Source organism: Silurus aristotelis (genome assembly GCF_946808225.1).
Source record: "Silurus aristotelis genome assembly, chromosome: 20".
Lineage (NCBI taxonomy): Eukaryota > Metazoa > Chordata > Actinopteri > Siluriformes > Siluridae > Silurus > Silurus aristotelis.
In genome coordinates this window covers 444960-467410 of record NC_139593.1, presented here as the reverse complement: position 1 = coordinate 467410, position 22451 = coordinate 444960, and the positions used below count along the sequence as shown (strand labels likewise).

Sequence of the window (22451 nt, the reverse complement as noted above, 5' to 3'; positions counted from 1 at the left end):
GATGGGCCTCTTCATCGCTCTACCCAAGCTGCCATCTGCCAAGGAAACCGCCAAGCTGGCCCTCCAGCACATATTTCGCCTCCATGGTTTTCCCAGAGATATCGTCTCGGACCGCGGGCCCTAATTCTCGGCTCAGTTTTAAAGAGAGTTTTGCCACCTCCTGGGCATCTCTACCAGCCTCTCATCTGGATTTAACCCCCCCAAACGAACGGACAGACTGAGACGCTCAACCAGCATCTTGAAACTATCTACGCCTCCTTTGCAGTCGGGAACCCTCCTACTGGTCGGATAAACTAATATGGATTGAGTATGCCCATAACACCCTTCCCACTGCTGCCACAGGGCTCTCGACCTTCCAGGTGCACGGTTACCTGCCACCAACTTTCTCCAACCAGGAACCCCGGTCCGCCGTTCCTTCTGCCGCCCTCTTCTTCTGATGCTGCCGTCGCACCTGGAGAACTGCCCGAGCAGCCCTGCTTAAGAATGGCATGAGACTTTGCCAGGAGGCCAACCGTAAGTGGAGCCTAGCCCCTCACTACCGTTTCGGACAGCGAGTATGGCTCTTTACTCGGGACCTTCCCCTCAAGGCCACCTGTCGGAAGCTTGCCCCACGCTTCATCAGCCCATTCCCCATTTCCAAAGTCGTCAATCCCGTGGCCCTCCGACTCAGGCTCCCCAGAGGCTGCCCTGGAGAAGGGGGGGGTACTGTCAGCCCGCTTGAGCCCATCCGGCATTGCCGCCTCCATCACAAAGGAACCGCCTCCTTCCAACCTGCTGCATGGAAATGGCGTCTATCTTTCTAACACATATAAGGACGCAAGAATCCTCGAATTGGTGCCAGATTGTCTTTAAGGCTTGCCCTTATTACTCTCCAGCGTATTTCTCTGTTTAGATTTATCTTTCTGTTACTGACCTGTTTCAGTCTGACTATTCTGTCCTCCGGCTTCCTGACCTCGCCTGTTTTCCGGCTCTGTTTTCCGGCTCTGCTCTGCTTTGCTCACGAGTCCCTGAATCGGCTCCCCGATTTGGCTCCCTGAATCAGCTCTGCACGCTCGCTTTTCTGGTGCTGCTCTTCTTCGCACCCGCCATGGACACTAAAACCTGAATTGCTGACAGTTTTCACCTTCAGTTTTCATGTGTAATGTCTCTCTTTGTAATGCACGTGTTGTTATATTGTGTTTTTGTATTGCATTGATGGTTTCCATAATTGTGATGTGATAGTGGTGTATTAAGTCGAGTACGTCCTCACTGAGGCCCAGGTACCAAATACACGGCCCACCACTGGAAAACACTGATCACATTCATCACCTCATTCATATTTCAGTAATAACTGATGCAGTGAGAAAAAATAAAAGATGTTTTTGGCAATAAGATCCAAGAAAAAATGTAATGCATTGTAATAATAAACCAGTGACAGAGTTACAGCTGCAGTGCTACAACTAAGCTAATGAAGCAGAATCATGCTAATAAACACTCAATTAAAACTTTGTTCCTTCACCCTCCTTTTTTTGACACAACATCTTCCTCTCCATCAAGAATGAACAGCTTCCACACTTAATCTTCTTCTTCAGTGCTTTTTTCACTCAATTCTTCCCAAAGAGCACGATAACGACTCTTAAAGAAACCACTCTGAAACAGAGAGACAGAGTGAGACAGTCTCTGTAATAATATACAGTATCTAAGACACTCAAGGACACCTTACATACAGTTAAATCATTTTTCATGAATTGTGAAGGTCATGAATTCAATTTCAATTTATTTCATCTTTATTTGTATTCGAGCTTTTAATAATGAACATGGTCTCAGAGCAGCTTTACACAGATAATGTGGAGATAAAAATGAAGATGTTCTTTATAAGTGTAAGTTTGTCCCTGATGAAGAAGTCGGTGGAGACTGTGGTGAAGGAAAAACTCCCTGAGATGCAGAAGGAAGAAACCTTTCAGAAATAAGGAACAGCGTAGCTAAAAACACAAGATCTCCTAGATGCCAAACACATATGAGGAAGAACTAAGGAGAATGAGGACATCGATCTGAGTGTTTGAGAATGAGTATATGTTAAAAGAAGGTCAGATATAAAAGAAACGATTAATAAACAAAAAAATGCAGGATTTTAAAATCATTCCACTGTTTGTCAGAGATGGAACTGGCTACTGGACCCAAAATGCAGGACTGAGACAGATGTCTAATTTAGCAAATTTGAAAACTTTGATAGGGCAATAAAGGAGAGGCCACGGTTTAAACACGGGCAAACAAATCAGTGATTTTAATCAAAACTTCTTCTTCTTTCGGCTGCTGCCACTAGGGGTCGCCAAAGAGGATCATCTGTCTCCACACCCCCCTCTCCTCTACATCTGCCTCTTTCCCTACCTGCATGTCTTCCCTCACCACATCCATAAGCCTCCTCCTTGGTCTTCCTCTTTTCCTCCTTCCTGGTGTCTCCACTTAATTCCCTGACGATTTTATCCGTAAGTTTGTGAACTGCGTATTTAATAACGATTTACAGTACATTATAGTACGGAAAATTTACTGATATTTATAAGAGTGTAACAGAAGCAAATTCCTTTAGTTGTAATGTTAATGTGATTATTTATATGCTTTTAATTGAAAGCGCTTCATTGCACGTTGCATGCTCAGGCTCATCCATCAGTCACACTGTAGTGGGAGGAGTCTCATACATGAGGTGGGGTTGATGTACTGTTTGGATTCAAACAAAACAATGGATTATATGAATATGGTATTAACGCTGCACTGTGGCTGTTAAAAAATCGTTCTTTTTTTAAGTGTACTACTCATAAAATTACCTGGTAACATTAACCGACAATAACAATTTTGAGAGACTAATTCTATACGTGCTAACAATAAAAACAAAGCACTGTGGTTTTATAAAATCAAGAAAACTAACTTAATTCTGCTTTCAGTTTTATTTGGTTTCTTTTCCATCAACTTGTTTGTGAAGCGTGTAACAAAAATGAAACGAAACTCAGCAAACACTTATGTTTTTTATTCCTTTATGTTGTTAACCTTTTAATTATTTAAGAGAATAATATTATGCATATGGGCCTTTTTATCCCCCTTTTATTGACTTTTATTCTGTATTTCTGCATTCATGTAGCTGCAGGTATGTGAATCAGTGGTATGTGATGTGGATTATGTTGTTTATGCTGCAATTTGTGCATGTAAAACTTCTGGAAACAGATTTTGGTATTTATAATTGATATCCATTCTGATTTAACTGTATTTAAAGAGTTCATTATTTCACTATGAACATGTGAATTGGCCTGGTAACAAGCTATAAACTGCTAATCCATTTTAACATTCTCAAGCAACCTCCTCCTTGATCTTCTTCTTTTCCTCCTTCCTGGTGGCTCCATCCTCAGGATTCTCCAACTGATATACCCCATGTCCCTCCTCTGCACATGTCCAAACCATCTCAATCTCACCTTCCTCACCTTGTCTCCAAAACGTCCTACATGCGCTGTCCCTCTATCAAACTCATTTCTAATCCTGTCCATCATCGTCACTCCCAACGAAAATCATAGCAAACATCATAGTCTACGGAGACTCCTGTCTGACCTCGTCCTTCAAACTGTCCATCACCACTGCAAACAGGAAAGGGCTCAGAGCCGATCCTCGATGCAGTTCCACCTTCACCCTGAACCAGTCTGTCGTTCCTACTGCACACTTCACTGCTGTCACACTGTCCTCATACATGTCCTGCACCACCCTCACATACTTCTCTGACACACCAGACTTCCTCATACAATACCACAACTCCTCTCTCCACCCTGTCGTACGCTTTCTCTAAATCCACAAATACACAATGCAGCTCCTTCTGTCCTTCTCTATACTTCTCCATCAGCATCCTCAAAGCAAATAAGGCATCTGTGGTGCTCTTCCTCGGCATGAAACAATACTGTTGCTCACAGATGGTCACCTCTTCTCTCAGCCTGGCTTCCACTACTCTTTCCCATAACTTCATGGTGTGACTGATCAACTTTATTCCCCTGTAGTTACTGCAAGGGTTAGGGTTACATCTCCTTTATTCTTAAAGATCGGTACCAGCACACTCCTTCTCCATTCCTCAGGCATCTTCTCACCTTCCACAATCTATTACGATCTTGTTAAAAACTCCAACCAACTTTTTTACTTTTCATCCTCTTGATCACTGCTCTCACTTCCTCCTTACTAATCCTATCCACTTCCTGCTTCACCAACTCCACACCATCCAACCTTCTCTCTCTCTCATTTTGCTCGTTCATCAGCTGATCAAAATACTCCCTCCATCTTCTCAACACACTCTCCTCACTAGTCAACACATTTCCATCTCCATCCTTTATTGCTCTAACTTGCAGTACATCCTTCCCAGCTCGGCCCCTCTGCCTGCCCAATCGCTACAAATCCTTTTCTCCTTCCGTAGTGTCCAACTTTTCCTACAGCTCCTCATATGCCTTTTCCTTGGCTTTCACCACATTCCTCTTTACCTGCTGCTGCATCACCTTGTTCTCCTCCTACTTTTCTCATCACTCTGTCGATCCCAATTCTGTTTCTCCAACCTCTTTCCCCTAATGCTCTCCTGCACTTCCTCATTCCACCACCACGTCTCTTTGTCTTGCTTTCTATTTCCAGATGTCACACCAAGAATCTTTCTAGCTGCCTCCCTCATCACTCCTGCAGTAGTTCCCCAATCATCCGGCACCTCTTCACCACCACCAAGCCCCTGTCTGACCTCTTCCCTGAACCTCACACTACACTCTTCCTCCTTCAGTTTCCACCCTCTTATTCTTCTTTCAGTCCTCACTCTCCTCCTCTTCTTCTTCACCTCCAAAACCATCCTACAGACCACCATCCGATGCTGTCTAGCTACACTGTCCCCCGCCAACACCTTACAGTCTCCAATCTCCTTCAGGTTGCATCTCCTATATAGAACATAATCCACCTGTGTGCACCTTCCTCCACTCTTATACGTCACCCTGTGATCCTCCTTCTTCTTAAAATACGTGTTCACCACTGCCATTTCCATCCTTTTAGCAAAATCTACCACCATCTGCCCTTCCACATTCCTCTCCTTAAAACCACACCTACCCATCACCTCCTCATCACCTCTGTTCCCTTCACCTACATGCTCATTAAAGTCTGCCCCAATCACCAATCGTTCTTTCCTAGGTTCACCTTCTACCACTTCATCTAATTCACTCCAGAATTTTTCCTTCTCAAGTCAAGTCAAGAAGCTTTTATTGTCATTTCACCCATATATATCTGACGCAGTACACAGTGAAATGAAACAACGTTCCTCCAGAACCCTGACGCAACATAAAACAACATAAAACAACAATCACAGAAACAGAAAACACAGGGCGAAGTTCTAGTAAGAAAAATCCTCACCACATAAAGTGCATGTGTGAAACCTGGTGCAAACAGTGCAAAAAGACAACACAAGACAGTGCAAGACCACACACAACACACAAAATAGCTCCGCCAGTAAACCTGTCGTAACGAGATAAAGTGAACAGTGAACACTCCTCCATCTCACAACCCACTTGTGGAGCATAAACACTGATGACATTTATCATCACCCCTTCAACTTCCAGCTTCCAGCTAACCCTAACCCTAACCCTAGATCATCACCCTATCAGAAACTCTCTTCACCTCCACTACACTCTTACTGTACTCTTCCTTCAGAATCCCCCTACACCATTTCTCTTCCCATCCACACCATGAGTTTGTTTTTGTCTTTATTTTCTCTTATAACTTTGATTATTTTGTTTGAGAAAGACTTTGTTTAAGATTTTGCGAGTTCTCTAATAGTTTCTGGACTTTATTTTCCTCTGCCTTTTATTGGATTCTGGATCCTGAGTTTGGAATAATATTTGACTTTTTGTGCCTATTGATACTTCAGATCTTTCTTACATTTCTGAATCTGTCTCCCTGTGGCAGACTGCTCACGTGGTTGACCCCTGGTTTGAGCCCTGACCCTGACAGAGCTGTAAGTGGCAGCTGTTACTGCAGCTGAGCTCTGATTGGCTCTTACCTTCCACAACAGTAGGATCATGATGATGAGAAAAAGTCCTCCTCCTGCGCTGGTTCCAATGATCAAAATCATATCAGGAGACATGATTAGCTTTGCTTGCACACTGACCTATAATCACACACACACACACACACACACACACACACACACACACACACACACACACACACACACACACACAGAGGCTGTCACTTTTTCCTGAGTTCAGTAAATAATTTACCTTTAAATACAGTGATTTGGGACAGAAAATAAGCTTTGCATGTTGATATCTGCTCATATTGCTCTGTAAAATCATCTAGATTGAAGTTAAAATTATACAAAAATACACTGATCCAACAAACACATACTGTGTGTGTGTGTGTGTGTGTGTGTGTGTGTGTGTGTGTGTGTGTGTGTGTGTGTGTGTGTAGTAATTACTTACGGGCTGATGGCTACATCTACACTGAACTGCACAGGCAGAGTTTTCATCACTGTGGTGGTGCTGATATTTCCATTATTATCACTGTAAATGCACAAGCAACAGCTCAACATGCTAACAAACTGACTGTGTGTGTGTGTGTGTGTGTGTGTGTGTGTGTGTGTGTGTGTGTGTGTGTGTGTGTGTGCGTGTGTGTGTTTACCTGCTGGCCACGAGTTTCATCTGCATGCTCTTATTCCACTTGTGAGAGCGAGAGATGCGGAACACACCCTCAAACTCGGCCTACAGCACACATTAGAGTTATAGTATACGTTATAGTACACACTATTGTACATGCAATAGTACTATAACATGTACAGTAGTATGTAGTGTGTGCTAGTGTGTACTATAGGGTGTACATTAATGTGTACTATTGCATGTACAGTAGTGTGTGCTAGAGTGTGTAGAGTAGTATGTAGTGTGTACTATGTGTACAGTTTTGTGTACTATAGTGTGTGCCATAGTGTTAACTATAATGTGTAGTATAGTGTATACAGTAATGTATGCTATAGTGTGCACAGTGGTATGTAGTGTGTACTATAGTGTGTAGAGTAGTATGTAGTGTGTACTATGTGTACAGTTTTGTGTACTATAGTGTGTGCCATAGTGTTTACTATAATGTGTAGTATAGTGTATACAGTAATGTATGCTATAGTGTGCACAGTGGTATGTAGTGTGTACTATAGTGTGTAGAGTAGTATGTAGTGTGTACTATGTGTACAGTTTTGTGTACTATAGTGTGTGCCATAGTGTTTACTATAATGTGTAGTATAGTGTATACAGTAATGTATGCTATAGTGTGCACAGTGGTATGTAGTGTGTACTATAGTGTGTAGAGTAGTATGTAGAAAATGTAAAAATAATATAGTGTGTACAGTAGTGTATACTATAATGTGGGCAGTAATGTGTACTGTAGTGTGTACTGTGGTGTGTACTGTGGTGTGTACAGTAGTGTGTACTGTGGTGTGTAATGTGGAGTGTACAGTAGTGTATACTATAATGTGGGCAGTAATGTGTACTGTAGTGTGTACTGTGGTGTGTACTGTGGTGTGTACAGTAGTGTGTACTGTGGTGTGTACAGTAGTGTATACTATAATGTGGCCAGTAATGTGTACTGTAGTGTGTACTGTGGTGTGTACAGTAGTGTGTACTGTGGTGTGTACAGTGGTGTGTACTGTAATGTGTACAGTGGTGTGTACCGTAGTGTCTACAGTGGTGTGTACAGTAGTGTGTACTGTGGTGTGTAATGTGGTGTGTACAGTAGTGTATACTATAATGTCTGCAGTAATGTGTACTGTAGTGTGTACTGTGGTGTGTACTGTGGTGTGTACAGTAGTGTGTACTGTGGTGTGTAATGTGGTGTGTACAGTAGTGTATACTATAATGTGGGCAGTAATGTGTACTGTAGTGTGTACTGTGGTGTGTACTGTGGTGTGTACAGTAGTGTGTACTGTCGTGTGTAATGTGGTGTGTACAGTAGTGTATACTATAATGTGGCCAGTAATGTGTACTGTAGTGTGTACTGTGGTGTGTACAGTAGTGTGTACTGTGGTGTGTACAGTGGTGTGTACTGTAATGTGTACAGTGGTGTGTACCGTAGTGTCTACAGTGGTGTGTACAGTAGTGTGTACTGTGGTGTGTACAGTGGTGTGTACAGTAGTGTGTACTGTGGTGTGTAATGTGGTGTGTACAGTAGTGTATACTATAATGTGGGCAGTAATGTGTACTGTAGTGTGTACTGTGGTGTGTACTGTGGTGTGTACAGTAGTGTGTACTGTGGTGTGTAATGTGGTGTGTACAGTAGTGTATACTATAATGTGGGCAGTAATGTGTACTGTAGTGTGTACTGTGGTGTGTACTGTGGTGTGTACAGTAGTGTGTACTGTGGTGTGTAATGTGGTGTGTACAGTAGTGTATACTATAATGTGGGCAGTAATGTGTACTGTAGTGTGTACTGTGGTGTGTACTGTGGTGTGTACAGTAGTGTGTACTGTGGTGTGTAATGTGGTGTGTACAGTAGTGTATACTATAATGTGGGCAGTAATGTGTACTGTAGTGTGTACTGTGGTGTGTACAGTAGTGTGTACTGTGGTGTGTACAGTGGTGTGTACTGTAATGTGTACAGTGGTGTGTACCGTAGTGTCTACAGTGGTGTGTACAGTAGTGTGTACTGTGGTGTGTACAGTGGTGTGTACTGTAGTGTGTACTGTGGTGTGTACTGTAGTGTATACTATAATGTGGGCAGTAATGTGTACTGTAGTGTGTACAGTGGTGTGTACTGTGGTGTGTACAGTAGTGTGTACTGTGGTGTGTACAGTGGTGTGTACAGTAGTGTGTACAGTAGTGTGTACTGTGGTGTGTACAGTAGTGTTTACTGTGGTGTGTACAGTGGTGTGTACTGTGGTGTGTACAGTAGTGTGTACAGTGGTGTGTACTGTAGTGTGTACTGTAGTGTGCACTGTAATGTTATTATTGTGTGGTCAGTAGTGTATACAGTAATGTGTACAGTGGTGTGTACAGTAGTGTATTCTATAATGTGGGCAGTAATGTGTACTGTAGTGTGTACAGTGGTGTGTACTGTGGTGTGTACAGTAGTGTGTACTGTGGTGTGTACAGTGGTGTGTACAGTAGTGTTTACTGTGGTGTGTACAGTAGTGTGGACTTTGGTGTGTACAGTAGTGTGTACTGTGGTGTGTACAGTAGTGTGTACAGTGGTGTTTACAGTAGTGTGTACAATGGTGTGTACAGTGGTGTGTACTGTAGTGTGTACTGTAATGTTACTATTGTGTGGTCAGTAGTTTATACAGTAGTGTGTACAGTGGTGTGTACAGTAGTGTGTACAATGGTGTGTACAGTGGTGTGTATAGTAGTGTATACTATAATGTGGGCAGTAATGTGTACAGTGGTGTGTACTGTGGTGTGTACAGTAGTGTGTACTGTGGTGTGTACAGTGGTGTGTACAGTAGTGTGTACTGTGGTGTGTACAGTGGTGTGTACTGTGGTGTGTACAGTAGTGTGTACTGTGGGGTGTACAGTGGTGTGAACTGTGGTGTGTACAGTGGTGTGTACAGTGGTGTGTACTGTGGTGTGTACAGTGGTGTGTACAGTAGTGTGTACAGTGGTGTGTACTGTAGTGTGTACTGTTTTGTGTACTGTGGTGTGTACTGTAGTGTGTACTGTAATGTTACTATTGTGTGGTCAGTAGTGTATACAGTAGTGTGTACAGTGATGTGTACAGTAGTGTGTACTGTGGTGTGTACAGTGGTGTGTACAGTAGTGTGCACAGTGGTCTGTACAGTAGTGTGTACTGTGGTGTGTACAGTGGTGTGTACTGTGGTGTGTACAGTGGTGTGTACAGTAGTGTGTACAGTAGTGTGTACAGTAGTGTGTACTGTAATGTGTACAGTGGTGTATACTGTGGTGTGTACAGTGGTGTGTACAGTGGTGTGTACTGTAGTGTGTACTGTAGTGTGTACTGTAATGTTACTATTGTGTGGTCAGTAGTGTATACAGTAGTGTGTACAGTGATGTGTACAGTGGTGTGTACTGTGGTGTGTACAGTGGTGTGTACAGTAGTGTGCACAGTGGTCTGTACAGTAGTGTGTACTGTGGTGTGTACAGTGGTGTGTACTGTGGTGTGTACAGTAGTGTGTACAGTAGTGTGTACAGTAGTGTGTACAGTAGTGTGTACTGTAATGTGTACAGTGGTGTGTACTGTGGTGTGTACAGTGGTGTGTACTGTAGTGTGTACAGTGGTGTGTACAGTAGTGTATACTGTGGTGTGTACTGTGGTGTGTACAGTAGTGTGTACTGTGGTGTGTACAGTGGTGTGTACTGTAGTGTGTACTGTGGTGTGTACAGTAGTGTATACTGTGGTGTGTACTGTAATGTTACTATTGTGTGGTCAGTAGTGTATACATTAGAGTGTACAGTGGTGTGTACAGTAGTGTTTACTGTGGTGTGTACTGTGTTGTGTACAGTAGTGTGTACTGTGGTGCGTACTGTGGTGTGTACAGTGGTGTGTACTGTGGTGTGTACAGTAATGTGTACTGTGGTGTGTACAGTGGTGTGTACAGTGGTCTGTACAGTGGTGTGTACAGTATTGTGTACTGTGGTGTGTACAGTAGTGTGTACAGTGTTGTGTACAGTAGTGTGTACTGTGGTGTGTACAGTGGTGTGTACTGTGGTGTGTACAGTAGTGTGTAGAGTAGTGTGTACAGTGGTGTGTACAGTAGTGTGTACTGTGGTGTGTACTGTGGTGTGTACAGTAGTGTGTACAGTAGTGTGTACTGTGGTGTGTACAGTAGTGTGTACTGTGGTGTGTACAGTAGTGTGTACTGTGGTGTGTACTGTGGTGTGTACAGAAGTGTGTACTGTGGTGTGTACAGTAGTGTGTACAGTGGTGTGTACAGTAGTGTGTACTGTGGTGTGTACAGTAGTGTGTACTGTGGTGTGTACAGTGGTGTGTACAGTAGTGTGTACTATGGTGTGTACAGTAGTGTTTACTATGTGTACAGTGGTGTGTACAGTGGTGTGTACTGTGGTGTGTACAGTAGTGTGTACTGTGGTGTGTACTGTAGTGTGTACAGAAGTGTGTACTGTGGTGTGTACAGTAGTGTGTACAGTAGTGTGTACTGTGTTGTGTACAGTAGTGTGTACTGTAATGTTACTATTGTGTGGTCAGTAGTGTGTACAGTGGTGTGTACAGTAGTGTTTACTGTGGTGTGTACTGTGGTGTGTACTGTAGTGTGTACAGAAGTGTGTACTATGGTGTGTACAGTGGTGTGTACTGTGGTGTGTACAGTAGCGTGTACTGTGGTGTGTACTGTAGTGTGTACAGAAGTGTGTACTGTGGTGTGTACAGTAGTGTGTACTGTGGTGTGTACTGTGGTGTGTACAGTAGTGTGTACTGTGGTGTGTACAGTAGTGTGTACAGTGTTGTGTACAGTAGTGTGTACTGTGGTGTGTACAGTAGTGTGTACAGTGTTGTGTACAGTAGTGTGTACAGTAGTGTGTACAGTGTTGTGTACAGTAGTGTGTACAGTGGTGTGTACAGTGGTGTGTACACGAGTGTGTACTGTAATGTTACTATTGTGTGGTCAGTAGTGTATACTATGTGTACAGTAGTGTATATTGTGTAAAAATAGTGTGTGTGTGTTTATCTTACACGTGTGTTTGAGCGATAAACAGGTAAACTGATACTGCAGGTGGTTTTATTTAGCGCTCCTTCATCACGATCTCCACACCTGCTCAGAGTCCTTCTGTTTGCCTGGACCAATCACAGACTCACAATCAGAATCAGAATTTTAGACTAAAAGACAGAATCTGCATCTGAGTTGTAATCTAATCAGATTCAGAGTCACAGTCTGAACCAGAGTCAGAGACTGCGATGAGTCTGATGAACAGACTGATCAATAACGTGTGGGTGAAAGAGTGCTGCACCTTAATGGTCTTGAACACTGAGAGTGATAATCCAGGAGGGTAAAGCAGCACCACGCTGGTGTTGAACGAGTCGTCTCCTTTATTCTGTAATGTTACATGGATTATAAAAGACGCCTGGTCCACCACCAGTAATGTGCTGTTCCTAAACACACACACACACACACACACACACACACACACACACACACACATCATCATCCTGCAGGAATTCTAAATGTAGTATAAACACATTGGTGTGTGATGTGTGAACTTTTGAAGCTGCTGTTTGGTCACAGTCGTTTCTCACTGTTACACCTGACATACACTTACAGTGCATCATGAGTTTACACACTGCTGCACCCTCTGGGAATGAAACTACACAAACACAAGCACCTGATAACGACTAGAACGGATTCTGTGTGTGTTTATCTTCAGGAACAAACATTCAACTGGTACACAATTTATTATAAACACAGAAAATACATTTTGTAGAAATCTTACAGGAAACTAAAGTCCAACTGCAGGTCTGATACACAGCTCCTGTTTTTGCAGTTAATCTGAAAGGGAACCTAGAAAAGACACACACACACACACACACACACACACACACACACACACACACACACACACGTTCATAACAATGCAATCATATACAGTATTTACTGCAGAAGCTTCACTTCCAAGTCCTTTTAACACCATGCAACTTCTTCTGCAGAGAAAAGAAAAGAAGAATGCAGGGGACAAGTGGTTTTCTGAGGTCCTGACTAGCTGTTGGACAGAGTGCAGGTTGTGGTGTGGAGATCTGCATGTCTGAGCAGCTGCTGAGCAGCAGTGGTCACCACAGGGAAATATCACACACACTGTTAGTTCATTTCTTCTGTTTTTCTCTTTCAAATATTTACACAATGGTCATATTTTCACTCCACTGCTGCTTTAATTCACCTTAAAGCTGCTCTAGAATCAGCAAACTTTACATTCCACTGCACTTCCAACTCTCACTGCTATCAGAACGTCTACAGGTCGGAACACGCTAGAACAAATGATCTAAACCAATCAGACTCGAATTCAGCCAATCAGCTCCACTTTACCTCCACATGAGTGGTGTTACTGCTGTCGATGTTCAGGATGGAGCTGGAGTCTCCTGGCTGATGTTCAGACTGGTGGAAGTTGAGTCGGAATAAGACTGGAGATAAAGTGTCCTTCACACATCTCTGAAACACAAAGACAAAAAGAGAAGGTTTTTTTTTTTCTCATCTTCATGGTGATGATTTTATTTTCATTCTCTTTGATCTCTAGTGTAAACATTATTTGTAAAGTTTCCTCATCAGACTCATGATGACTTGCCAGTCTCTAAGACAAGACAAGATAAGATAAGATACACCTTTATTCGTCCCACAGTGGAAATTTCTATGTTACAGCAGCAAAGAAAAAGAAATGTACAAATATATAAAATAAATAGAGACATAGTAAAAGTATATACATTACAGTGTATAAATACAAAAGAAAAACGAAACCTCCAATAAGTAGTTACGCTTCCAAACATATTGCACACAGTAACATTGCACACACATGGTTAATATTGTACGGCATTAAATTGTGTTATTGTACATTTTTGGTGACCGGTTCACTGGGAGCAGCTCTGATTGTAAAGTCTAATAGCAGCAGGCAGAAAAGATCTTCTGTAACGCTCCTTCAGACACTCAGGATGTAACAGTCTGTTACTGAAGAAGCTGCTCACAGATCAAACTGTTTTATACAGGGGGTGAGAGAGGTTCTGCAGCATTGATGCTAGTATAGCTACCATCCTCCGTTCTCTTCAGTGTCCAGGGGAATCCCCAGAAAAAAAGGTCATCAGTAGCTCTTCTTGTACTCCAAAAGACCATAGTCTTCTCAGCAGAAAGAGCGTGCTCTGACCTTTTTTGTAAATTGCCCCAGTTTTATTTGTTCAGTCCAGTTTGCTGTTCAAATGAACACCCAGGTATTTGTAAGATTCCAATTTCAAAATGTTCTTCAGCTGAACGTTCACCGGTAATAAAGAAGTTATTTTGTGCCTATGGAATTCCACCACCAATTATTTTGTTTTCCCACATTTATCAGGAGGCAACTCCGTTGGCACCAGTCCACAAAGTTCTGGATCAGTCCTCTGTACGCCCTGTCATCATCATCACTCCCTGGACCCACAGCCTTCCTTGTTTTGATCCTCCTGAGCTTCATTCTCACCTGGGCTTCTGTAAGGGGCAGTATGTAGTGGTTGGAGTGGGGGCTAGGGGGAATTGGTAGGGGAGAAAGGTTAGGGATTGCACAATTCCTCCCACATAGTTGTGTCAAAACAGTCTTTTAGAGCCTCATTGGTCTCATCAGACCACGTCCTCACTGTGCAGGAGACAGCTGGTTGCCTGCATACAAGGGGTTTGTACACAGGTAGGAAATGATCCAGGTGGTGATCCGATCTTTCCAAGGGGGGGGTTGCTGAAGTATAAGCCTCCTTGGAGCTGGCATAAAATAAGTCCAGTGTTTTATTGTCTCTGGTGTGGCATTAAACATACTGGGTCATGGGCAGAGTGGAGGTAGGAGTGGCATGATTAAAACCCATAGAGATAATGAGAAGGGCGTTTGGACTCTGTGTTAACAGTCTGTTAACAACAGAATGCAGGACGCCGCATGCCGATTTACTGTCCACAGAGGGGTAAATATACGCAGCTATCGCGATTACATGCGAGAATTCCCTGGGCAGATAGTATGGCCTCATGCTAGCGGCTAACAGCTCAATATCCTTACAGCAGATCTGCTCTTTAATAGTGATGTGACCAGGTTTACACCATCTATTATTCACAAACACTGCCAGTCCTCCTCTCTTTCTCTTACTGATCTCCATTGTTCTGTCCGCACGCAATGGTATAAATCTATCCAGAGCCACGGTCATATCTGGTGTTAGCTTGGTAAGCAATAACTGCGTGAACAGCATGACGTTACACTCCCAGAATTCCCTCTGCTGCCGGGTAAGAGCTGCTAGCTTGTCCATCTTGTTGGGTAAAGATCTCACATTCCCCATGACAATGGATGGGAGAGTTGGTCTGTAACATCTCATTTTTATCTGACGCAGAGCCCCAGTACGGTTCCCACGTTGTCTCCTTCTTAGCTATATCTGTTAGCATTTTTTTCCTGGAGTAGCATCGCTATGTTGTGGAATGCTAACAGCTGATCACTTGTTGAAACAATGGGACCATGGCTGTGAACAAAGTCCAAAAAAGTAGAAAAAGCAGAACAAATTTGGTGACGTTGTTGATGTCCATTGTGCAGTTCACATTCACACACACATACACTCAAAAAGAAAACCACGAAGTGGCGGAACACTACAAAAATAAATAAAAAGTGTACAAACTTAAACGGGAGCTGCTGCAACAGGCTGCCACTAGGGCAGTGCCAAGTTGCATTCTCTAGAACAAACAGGTTATGCATGAGAAGGTCAATGGAGGGCATGGCTTTGGAAAACCACCAAGTTAACCTCATAAGAGGTCGCTGCAAAGGAGGCTGCCAAATTGGAGTAAACCTGGAGCTCCTCTTAGGAGGCTGCCACTTTAACCTCTGGAGAAAGTTCTGCAGGTAAGCTGTCTCATCAATATTGGAGCTTCTTGTTGTTGGCTGCACCATCAGGTCTTGTCCACTGTGGTGAGGGACTGAGCTGGTAGTTAGCATGGCGGTCAGAGCATTATTTCCTGTTGGATTCATGTTGTTGTTGATGCATTGCATAAAAAATGTTAAGAGAATGGCAGATGAGTCCAAATTAGAGGACAGAATCAAAACCAAGAAACAGACATGGCTTTGGTGATCAGATATCTACAGAGACATGGCAAAACAAGAACTAGAAAACAGGACATCAAAACATAGTACCAAGATTAGATACACACCAAGAACAGCACAATAATTCACAAAGGGACACTGAAAACACACTATTTCAACACAGGAGTAAAACAGGAACAGCTGTGGACAAAAGAGACATTTGAGGAAAATAAGCAATGACAGGACAGGAGTGGAAAATGGCCAACTAAAATAAAGACACATGTTTACTACATAAATGTATGAAAACAGGCTAAATCTCTTTTTTTTTACAGCAAAAGTTTTATATACGATAATTTGGTACAGGAAGAAACATTCAGAAAACACATTAATCCCTTCAGACAGTGGAGTGACAGAGTGACAGGAAGACAGTGTATTCCCTCAGGACAGTTTTATCTCAGTTCTCAGTGTTGTAATGAGATGGAACATACTTGCATATAGACTGTATTGTTGAAACAGGAAAACTCGGAGTTCAGCAGTACAGACTTCACCAGACTCCTGGAATCCTTATCTTCCATAATAAAAAATGCTCGACTCTCCTGTCTCACAGCGTCAGCTCTGAGCTCCAACGAGACGTTCAGACCACTCTTCACTGCCCCTGAGAGGAAGAGAAGATCGCTCCAGTCACAGGCATCATAGCAGTGATTTAGCTCTACTTCCTAAACCTGTTAAACTGCTGCCACTGCTGCTGCTGTGCCTGTGTTTGTTAGCTGTTCCCTGAGCAGACCTGGGATCTGGAATGATAATATACACTGTGTGTATGCAGGGATGTGAATGTGCAGTTAAAAAAAATGTATATTTTGTGATATTATGGTTTAATGACATCAAGAAATCGCTGTTTATTCACACTGTTTATCAGTGTTGCATTGAAGCTGTTATTTCTTTGTGCTACTCCATACAACATGAAATAAAAAAGCTTTTCAGAAAGTTGTGTAAAGTTGATCATACCTTTACTGTTGGTGTTTTCTCTCATACTGAAGCAGGTTTTCAGAGTAATGATGGGAATGACACTGTCTTGGTCTGTGCACTCGAAATGATTCAGGTTGATTTCAGATGGAGAGAAACTGAAGTTTGCTGAGACTGACACAACCGGCCGGGTTCTGAGGAAAACAATGACATCAGTCAGTCCAAATAATCCAGCAATATTTACAGGAGGAAAGTTCCTTGTGTTCAGTTTCAGGTCACACAGCTGCTCTTTACTGCTCCTACCTCATGTAGCTATTTATCAAATTCAAGATCAGAATCACATGAATCCAAGAATCCCCCCCACCTCCCTCTACCCCACCCTCATAAATAATTCATACCTAAAGAGTAAAACGGTCCCTTGTGCTCCAACAGCAATATCCGTCAGACCGTCCTGTCCCATGTCCATCACACCATCAATCGCCAAACCAAAATACTGAATCTCCTTAGAGATGGAACTTGCCACAATTTTCTACACACACACACACACACACACACACACACACACACACACACACACACACACACACATATATACACATATACACACACACATGCACACACACGCGCAGACACACACACACACACACACACACACACACACACACACACACACACACACACACATACACACACACACATATACACATACACACACACATATACACATATACACACACACATGCACACACACGCGCAGACACACACACACACACACACACACACACACACACACACACACACACACACACACATATACACATATACACACACACATGCACACACACGCGCAGACACACACACACACACACACACACACATACACACACACACATATACACATACACACACACACATATACACATATACACACACACATGCACACACACGCGCAGACACACACACACACACACACGCACACACACACACACATATACACATATACACACACACATGCACACACACGCGCAGACATACACACACACACACACACACACACATACACACACACACACACACACACACACACACACACACACACATACACACACACACACACACATATACACATATACACACACACATATACACATATACACACACATGCACACACACGCGCAGACACACGCGCAGACACACACACACACACACACACACACACACATACACACACACACATATACACATACACACACACATATACACATATACACACACACATGCACACACACGCGCAGACACACACACACACACACACACACACACACACACACACACACACACACACACACACACAAACAAAACATGCAGCAGGTTTATAATATTATTAATATGACTGTATACAGTGTTTATCCTATTGGTTTGTGATTGAGGGGTTTTTTGGTGTAGATGGATGAATTCATACCAGGTAGTACTGAGCAGATCATTAAATATGTTCTTGTCTTCTATTTGGGCTAATGGTTAAACTTATACATGGCTGTACTATGAGCAGATATTTCGGTAGTGAAGCTGAGTGTACTGGGGCAAGAATTTTGGAAAAGAACTTGGGTGTTTGGAGATGTACAGTTCAGACCAAAAGTTTGGACACACCTTCTCATTCAAAGAGTTTTCTTTATTTTCATGACTATGTAAATTGTAAAGGGTGAGCTGGACCGCAGAGTGAAGGCAAAAGGGCCAACAAGTGCCAAACATCTCTCGGGGAACTCTTTCAAGACTGTTGGACAAAACACTTTTTTGTTATGTATATAATTCCATATATAATTCCACATGTGTTCATTCATAGTTTTGATGCCTTCAGTGTGAATCTACAATTTTCATAGTCATGAAAATAAAGAAAACTCTTTGAATGAGAAGGTGTGTCCAAACTTTTGGTCTGTACTGTAACTGGCTGTACTGGGGCAGATGTTTGGAGATGTATCTGAGTGTACTGGGAGCAGATGTTTGGAGTTCTAACTGGCTGTACTGCGGCAGATGTTTGGAGATGTATCTGAGTGTACTGGGAGCAGATGTTTGGAGTTCTAACTGGCTGTACTGCGGCAGATGTTTGGAGATGTGTCTGAGTGTACTGGGAGCAGATGTTTGGAGTTCTACCTGGCTGTAGTGGAGCAGATGTTTGGAGATGTACCTGACTGTACTGGGAGCGAATCCCCTGTTCATGTTTTCCGAGGTAAATGTAAACAGCTCCTCTTTGATCATCTTCCAGTGGAGCTCCAACAGCTAAATCCTGCAGCCGGTCTCCATTTATATCTGCTACAGCAGCAAGAGTCATCCCAAACCGACCCCGAGCTGATTCACACACCTCCAACACCTTCTCTAACATCAGCTACACACACACACACACACACACACACACACACACACACACACACACACACACACACACACACAATTTAATTATTTATATAAACAGAAAATGTATTTGTCTAAATAATGTTGATTATGTGATAATAATTAAAGCTGAATAAAACACTGTGTACAGATCACAATAGAATTATACTGCTCTGTAGTGTGTGTGTGTGTGTGTGTGTGTGTGTGTGTGTGTGTATCCATGTGTGAGTGTGTGTTTTAGTGTGTACATGTGTGTGTTTGTGTGCATGTGTGAGTGTGTTTTAGTGTGCGTGTCTGTGTGTGTGTATATGTGGGTGTTTTACTGATTGTTTGTTTGTGCGTAAGTGGATGTTAGAGTGTGTGTGTGTTTAAATGAGTGAGTGAGTGAGTGAGTGAGTGAGTGAGTGAGTGAGTGAGTGTGTGTACCTCCTGTGTGAGTCTGTAGATATATACCCGTCCCTCTCTCTGAGGGTGAGGTTGGTAATAATGTGGAGCTCCAACCACGAGGAAGTCTGTGTTGTAGTCTGAGTCCAGATCCAACACACACACTGATCCTCCAAAATACGAGCCGATCTGCAGATGGTTTACTGAATAAATGAGTACATTACACACAAGTGTGTGTGTGTGTGTGTGTGTGTGTGTGTGTGTGTGTGTGTGTGTGTGTGTGTGTGTGTGTGTGTGTGTTCTTGTTGCTAATGTGAATCTGCTGTGTATCTGTTGTGTACCTGTTGTGTATCTGTTGTGTATCAGTGCATCTGTTGTGTATCTGTTGTGTCTGCTGTGTACCTGTTGTGTATTTGCTGTTCATCTGTTGTGTATCTGCTCTGTATCTATCGTGTACCTGCTGTGTATCTGTTGTGTGTCTGCTGTGTATATGTTGTGTATCTGCTGTTAATCTGTTGTGTATCTACTCTGTATCTACTGTGTACCTTCTGTGTACCTGTTGTGATTCTGTTGTGTATCTGTTGTGTATCAGTGCTAAAAAATCTGATTCCCCCCACAGTGTGATCTCTGTGTACTGGTTCGAGTCCTGACAGTGTGGAGGAAACACCAAACTCATTCACAACGTCTCCAGGTTCTGTATGTAACCCTGAGGGAACGAGACGCTGTGTCTCTATGCCACACCTCCGGCGTCTCTTCAGCTCTTCCTTCTCTTTCCTTCCTTACAGAAGCTGAAGTCGTCTTCTCTCCATGTGCCCTGTATACTTCCTGGTCGTGGCGTTACCCCCCGGTGACAGCCTGCCTCCAATTTCACTGGATAGACTCTTTGTTCTGAGCATGGACAACGCAGTCGTGTTCCCAAAGCGTTCCCTCGCAGCTGGAGTTCCTGAAAGGGAACTGGGTTCTACTCATTTAGGAGTCTTAAACATTCCAGAAAGTTTCTCAAGATACAGACGTTTGGTGTAAAATCTCAGAATATCTCTTCATGACTCTCTGCTCTCCCCTCAGAGTAACTATGGACAAGCACCTGTCATCTTCTCACATGTTGCTAGTGTGGCTTGTTCCTGCTCCTGATTTCTTCTCTACAACATCTGAAGTTCTTCAACCATTTCTGTCCACACAAACTGCCCAGGTGTGCCCAGGTGTCAGAATGAGAGGTAAGTAGTCTTCAAAGATCTTCTCTGTTCTGGCATCGAGGTGGTGGAATAAACTTCCCCTGGAGATCCGAGCGGCAGAGTCACTGGCTATCTTCAAGTGATGTGTAAAGACCTTCATTTTCCTGAAACACTTCAACTAACACTTTCTAAGTTTGCTTTGTCTTTGTTTGTTTTTTGTTTTTTTAAATAATAAAAAATAAAAAAAAACGATCCTCTGGGTGTAGGCTGAAGGTATCTCAAGGCTTAATCCAGTGTACCAGTGTAAATGTATTGATTGATTAAGACTCAAAGAACTTTTGGACCTTTGGATATGGGCGTCTGCTAAATGCCATACATGTAAAATGTACAAGTGAATAATGGAGAGATGTTGAGGTTGTTTCTTACCTGTTCTCCGGAGATCCTGCTCATGGTTTTCCCACTCACGAGTCTTTTTTCTAAAGAAAGTCACTTCACCCCTGTGATTGGATCTCAGTGCTCCAGAGAACACAAGAGAAACATTGTCTCTCCGTCCAACTGCAACAGAGTAACCTAAACACACACACACACACACACACACACACACACACACACACACACACACACACACACATGTTTACAGTGCAGTGTTCTCTCTGCTGCGGGGATTTTGTATTATTGATGATGAATTCCATCAAACATGTTCCTTTGGGACCCTTGTAGGACCACTGTGGGCCACATTAGTGGTAAGAAATGTGGGCACACACTTTGGCAGGTCAGGCACAGGCAGGTCATGCCCTCACATGTACAGTACTGTGCAAGAATGTTTGGCAGTTGTGAAAAAAATGCTGTATCATATAAATACTCAAAATTTGAAGTTTATTTTTATGAATTAACAAAATGCAAAGTGAAACAACAAAATAAAAATCAATTAAACAAATACAAAAACTGCAGTCCAGTGATATGATGAGGGACTTTAGAAGCACATGAGAGTCCCGTGTGGACACAAACAGATTGTTTATGATGAAAACTGATGTAAAAGAGAAATTGATAAGATAAGATATACATTTATTCGTCCCACAATGAGGAGATTTCTAAACGAGAGCATTATATTAGCAAAACGAGAAGAAAAGGAAAGCTGATGGGCCGTGGTTACCTCAAGGTTTTGTGCAGTGAACAAAGGTGAGATTGCAAGATCCTGACATGGGTTGAACAGCAGTTCAGCTTTGCTGAAATTAAGCTTCAGGTGATAAGCTGCTATTCACTAGGAGTAATCTGCCTGACATGCTAATATTTGAGCAGAAATAAGAAAGTCTGTAGGGAGAAGTAGAAAATTGTGGAGTGTTATATGAATAAGGACGGCCTAAAAACCCAGGTAAGAAAATGGCCTCTAGACACTATGTGGATTAAGATACTAATGGAAGCTAATGTGGGCTTGAGTTAGCCTAAAGAAAACCTACATTTTTCTTTTCTCCACAGTCTTCTTCTTCTTCTTTCAGCTGCTCCCATTAGGGGTCGCCACAGCGGATCATCCGTCTCTATACCACCCTGTCCTCTACATCTGTCTCTTTCACACCAACTACCTGCATGTCTTCTCTCACCACATCCATGAACCTCCTCCTTGGCCTTCCTCTTTGCCTCCTACCTGGTGGCTCCATCCTCAGCATTCTTCTACCAATATAATTCATGTCCCTCCTCTGCACATGTCCAAACCATCTCAATATCACCACCCACAAAATTCCCATAGTTGGCCCACAAAGGCAAGTTTGCTGGGATGCCATTAACCAAGTCCAAGACATATCTCATATATATATAGATAGATATCAAACAACAGAATGTACCATTGTATGAGGCACTCATGCTA

At 42.8% G+C, this 22451-nt stretch overlaps 1 protein-coding gene across 1 annotated transcript; it reads right to left on the bottom strand.

Moving 5' to 3' along the window:
* Positions 1-293: 293 nt before the first annotated feature.
* On the bottom strand, positions 294-22451 carry LOC310715585 (integrin alpha-M-like; the record flags this gene model as incomplete). Its single annotated transcript, XM_083522098.1, has 15 exons — positions 22429-22451; positions 21017-21160; positions 19461-19607; positions 18832-19029; positions 17048-17178; positions 16692-16843; positions 16175-16341; positions 12995-13117; positions 12408-12475; positions 11928-12069; positions 11653-11754; positions 6649-6728; positions 6450-6530; positions 540-771; positions 294-473 (listed from the first exon to the last, which is right to left on the bottom strand). The coding sequence occupies exons 2-15, from the start codon at positions 21038-21040 to the stop codon at positions 294-296; spliced, it is 1827 nt and encodes a 608-aa protein (XP_083378224.1). The 5' UTR covers positions 21041-21160; positions 22429-22451.